Here is a 5,389-nt window from a genome sequence, read left to right as displayed (position 1 = left end):
CTTGAACTTTGAAGAGTCTTCAGCTACATAGAAAGCTCGTTCAAGCGTCGCCGGTATTTTTCGGCGTCCCTAAACAAAAGCCGGAAATCTGTATGTTTATTTGTGACATCTCCCACGACGGGATACAAAGATAAAAAACATTCCCTGATTGGACAAGTTTCAAAGGGCGAATTTGGCGAGAAAACGTTCTTGAAAATGGAACGGAAGCGGTGATTGGCTAATTTCGTGAAAGGAATGTTGTTCGGATGTGAGCAGCCGTTTCTTTGGGGAGAGCGTTGCGTGACATCCCAAAAAACGGCTGCGGAGGAGACTAATCTACACGCGAACTAAATTATTTCAGTACGTATTTGTCTCAGGGCTACGGACTGAACAAGACTTATACTTCTTGTAAACCTTACAATTTTGTAAGGTAATAAGTTATAAGTTTTATAGGTTTAAGTGTTGTTCAGTCCGTAGCCCCAAGTAAAATACGTGCAGAAGTAATTTGTTCGCTCACGTGCAAATTTGCTTAATTTCCGGGTCATTCATGCATGGGAATGGTCGTTGAAAAACCCGACAAACGTCTTCATTTATAGATTTCAAGAATGTTTAATGCTAATGTATTTAGTGAGCTAGCCGTACAAACCGAAAGTAAAATGATAATTTTTACGAGTGGACTGCTGCAAAGTTTCAGACTATTTTAGGTAAATTTCGCATACGGTCGGCAAGGAGGCGGAGATGATTGACGTCCACCAAAACTTAGGTTTTGTCTAGACGTTTTTGAGTTGAAGGTCGCGTGTGATTGATAACCGCTTAAGTCTTGTTATTTAGCTCGCGATTTTCTTCCGCTATCTTGAACGCGCGAAGTTTGGCAATAAAATTATTCAAATTATTCGAGTCGGGCGAATAAATTAACAGAGTAAATTTGTGATAAACTTCCAACATTCTGCACAACATTCATCGAATACCGTCTACCGTTGTAGTTTTCCTTTTAGTAATGGAAGGGATCTAATATCAATGGCGAGAAAAGCTAAAGAATTGTAATTTCGCGGATGACCGGGAATCAAAAGTCGTTGTCGCACTGAAAAACATCGTGGCTTTCTTTAGCAACGGAAGAATCCAGCTGTTAAAAAGTCTTTGCTGGAATCCGAAGTAAAACGTTCAGTCAGGATCACAGCCTGTTAAGTTACTTGGCCGCACCGGAAAATGTCTGGAGACCGTCGCACCCTGTTTTGGCGATTTGCTGTTTGTTGTTTGCTTTTATCTTTTGCGCGAGTCGCTCAGAACTTTCCAAGTCATGATGGTCAGTTTTTTCAAGGACATGATTATTGGAATAGTCGTTACTCCTTGGGCTATCCCGATTGGTCTGGATTTTGGAACAACAACGGTAATGGAAGAGTGCAGTACAATCGCGCTTACTCAGAGTTCAGTGGACAGTCTTGTGACGGTTGTTCCTGCAGCGACCAGACTGCTACCTGTACTGACCCCACTGTGTAAGTAGAGTGCTAAAGTTTGCAATTTATTGCTCTTTTCGTAATCAATATTGAAATCTATATCGCATTTGTTTATCTGTGTCGCGAACAACCTACTTGAAATGTGTCAAGTTGTCCCTCCCGATATTGCATTCTTATCTCACTAAACGACCTATAAATAAGTCCCGGTTGAATCTTATGTTACATTGCCGTAGTCTGTGGTATCGTCGAATAGTAAAAGCAAGTATAATTCTTGCCACATAATTATTAGTGGTTGTTAGCACTTGAGTTTACTCTGTTTTGCTTCAAATGTGTGTATTTTATTTATAACTGATAAAGCCTTGTTCACGCACTTGCGACAATATCGATAAGCTGCTCCCTTCTGATCTGCAAAGAGGATTATCCCTCGTTCTGTCATCCACTGCCAAGCCAAATTCGGATGGCTGAGGTAGCGAACTCGGCCTCTGTGGAGCGATCTAACTTTTAGTCGGAGCGAACTGACTTGGAGCGATCTGACCTTGGAGCGAAACGACCGTAATTCGCTCGAACCCGTGGATCTCATGTGATTTTACTTAACAAAGCCGTGTATTACACTGTAATAAAACACGAGGGGCATTTGAGAACACGAGGGAAATGGGAGTTTGATATTATGTTGAGCACCCAAATAACGATGAGTTTAAGTATTCTTATTTTTCTAGAACTGCCATGATCAGACAATGGAACGGTCTCCCCTCTGATGCTGTACCTTCAGAAATTATCTAGTCAAATTATTATTATTTTAAGCAATAGACAACAAAGGAGACTTTTGTCTGATTAGCTGATTTGTTACCCTGGTATTCAGACTGTTACTGAGCGCGCGCTGCCGAAATCTTAAAAACAAAGATGGCGTCCGAAAGCGCGATTTCATCGTTGACTTTGCTTCATCGCTAGACTTTCTGAAAAGTCCTTCGTCTTGTTTATTCAGTACCCGCCGGATGAAGTACTTTTCCTGCTTGATTGCCACCAATTTTAGCGACCCAAAAACGGGTCGCTGCGCTTCAACCAATCAGAGGTCCCCTGGATATCCCTTGGGGACCGAATTGTCAAACTATGCGCAACGAAACGCGACTTGCGGTTGAATTCAATATGGTGTCGATTGCGAAAGCCATTAGGAGCTTTAAGCAAATCGCTACGGCTGGCGCTGATACGGCTGCCGGAAGTAAATTTCTCCCAAAATGAGCATGTACGTCGGTTGCATCCAGCCGTGGCGTGAAATCTGACTGCGTGAGTCGGGATGTTTTGCCGTAGTGGCTACTACGTCAGGTTTATTTAGCTTCTCTGGCCCTTTTCAACGGACATCTCGGCATTTTAAGAATTCCATTGGATACTATATCCTTTAAAGTCAATTTAAGTCAAAGATTGTGTCAAGGTTGCCTCTCATAAGCTTGTAAATCCGTATCCTGGATTTACGATAAGTTTTGGCAAAGGTGTTGGAATGGCGAAGTGAATCAAGTGAAATATTCGTGTTGAGCACGAGGTTGTTTTTCTTCGGTTAAGTTTGCTTTGAGGGTTTAGTGAAGATGTTTTATATCTGGGCAACTATACGATGCTATTTTGCTTCTTTGAATATTGATATATTTGCGTTCTTCACTCGATATTCTTTGAGATATTATATATTAAATCCATCAAATCGTTATGGAACAAAGTGTCTGGCATTCGCTTTCGCTCAGAAATAATCTGTTCGTCCTAGGAAGGCGAATAACGGCCATCGTCCTTTGAGCGAAGCCATTTGGCTGTGAGAAACTAAATAAAAGAGATTTTAAGCTCCTTAGCCGACGTTTCTTTCATCTTTGTATTTGGCTTTACTCGCTTAACTTAAAAATCTGGCAGACCACCGAGACGTACTTTCCCCTGACCTTTCCAGTCACGGCAGCCGTAGTAGCACGTAGTGATTTGCTTTAACTCCCTATTAACGAAGGTTCAAAGGCCACGGGATATCATGTATTGCGTGACTACCAGAAGAAAACAGTGGAAGCATATCTGTCTGGAAGAGATGTGTTTGTTTCTGCACCAATCGGAGCTGGGAAAAGTTTGACTTTCGAGCTAGCTCCGTAAGCGTTTGATTGTTTGAATGGAGATCAAGCGAATAGCAACTCCATCGTCTTGGTGGTGGTTCCGCTTACTTCCCTGATGAAAGATCAGGGAGACGACTTTTCTGAATAACAGTTACAAGACATTTTAGATCTTAACGTTAAACTGGTATTTGGTCCGGAGACGATTCTCAACCACTATCGCCACATTGTTGTTCCGCCTCTCTCGGCTTCAATGGACTTCCTCGATGATTCGAAGCTTTCTCTTACTTCAAGAATCTTCCGAACTACGGTTTCGTTTTTGTCTGCGCAATTTCGGCACAAAATGTTTGTCAAAAGTGAACCTTCGCCACTGGATATCTCCTTTCCGGCGATCAATTCAAGATTCAAAAAAGCATTGGTCCTTTTTTGGCCACCCGATATCTTCAATTGTCGTTTAAAATCTTTGTTCGTAATAACTTTAGTATAGAGTAAACAAATTTGCTCTTTCGACGGAGGAGAAACGCACACACGTTCGATTGTTTTGGTCGGAGTGGAACCGATACTTTCCGCCATTCAATTAATGAGTTGCCAGTTATCGGATACCCGTGTTTGCGCGAAGAACTCTGGGATCGTCAGGGGGCAAACATTGCTAGTCGCTAGAAGGCAATGTATGGCGAAAAGTTGTTTCGAGGTACAAGAAAACGATTTTTGAGAGAGATCAACGCTTTTTCGCCGTCGTTTTTATCGCGAATGGATTTGGGCAATGTTGATATGTGGAATATGTAAGTTTTTATTTGAATAACCGTGAAATATTTGACAAAATCTAGCGATAAACTCCGTTGCTTGCGTGAGGTTTATTGTCAAATTTACATCGCGTAATGGTCTGAAAATATTACAAAATTAATTAGGTATAAATCGAGGGGAAATAACCCAGTAAAGCCTTTTAAGTTGTGTACAGGCTACGTTTGAAAGCTCAGTCATACAAATAATACTGGTAATAAACTTGATGGCGATCATTGTACTGTCTGGGGTTGATTTAATGACAAATGAGTCCGCGCGACTCGTGCTGTGTGGCTACTGTGTTGCTCAAAGCCTTTGTTTTGCTTTTACAAGCACGTAAATCAGTGATTTTCCTTTTCTATAACAGATCAAGGGTGGCTCCTTGAATATATCTCTGAGTATTTGTATTTAAAAGTGCCATTTGTACGTGATTATGCTTTCCAAAGTTTGGTATTGACGGTTGAGTGAAATTGCCCGACACAAAGGGTAGTAGTTCCTTCTGCAATTTTCGATTTCTGTTTTAGAGCTTCTTTTCTGTCTTTGTATATAACTTCTTGGATGGTCTTTTCTACCATTTGCTCCGGCTAGCCTCTCGAGATCAGGCGTGTATTGAAATTCTCAATATTCTCTTCAATGTATTTCACAATAAACCTCACGCAAGCAAATGGAAGTTTATCGGTAACTTTTATCACTTATTTCACTGTTATTAAAACAAAAACTTACGTTTTCCATGTATCAACATTGCCAAAATCCATTTGCGATAAAACAACGGCGAAAAAGCGTTGATCTCTCCCCGAAACCGTGTTTTTGGGTGTCGAAACAACTTTTCGCCGTACATTTCCTTCTAACGACTTGCAATGTTTGCCTCCTGACGATCCCAGAGTTCTTTGCGCAAACACGGGTATCCGATTACTGGCAACTCATTCATTCAATACAAATGTAATCTGAGACACCAGTTGCAAGTCACGCAACTCCTTATTTTTGGCGCGAAACGCCAACGAAAACCCTTCAAGCGAGACAAGTCGACCTCTCACGACTTCGTCGCTCGCTAGGCCGCTTCGCGAGCTTAAAAACGGCCGCTTCGCGGCCTAACATATTCTACCCTGA

General features: G+C 41.6%; 1 protein-coding gene across 1 annotated transcript in view; it reads left to right on the top strand.

Moving 5' to 3' along the window:
- LOC145501856 (uncharacterized) overlaps positions 1-5,389 on the top strand; it is a 97,695-nt gene continuing 92,306 nt past the window's right edge. The window contains exon 1 of the mRNA XM_081481242.1: positions 1-1,472. Coding sequence (XP_081337368.1) covers positions 1,186-1,472 — 287 coding nt within the window. The 5' untranslated portion in view covers positions 1-1,185. The remainder of the gene's footprint in view (positions 1,473-5,389) is intronic.

The sequence above is a fragment of the Orbicella franksi genome, chromosome 10 (assembly GCF_964199315.1).
Source record: "Orbicella franksi chromosome 10, jaOrbFran1.1, whole genome shotgun sequence".
NCBI classification, from domain to species: domain Eukaryota; kingdom Metazoa; phylum Cnidaria; class Anthozoa; order Scleractinia; family Merulinidae; genus Orbicella; species Orbicella franksi.
This window is presented reverse-complemented; position numbering and strand designations above follow the sequence as displayed.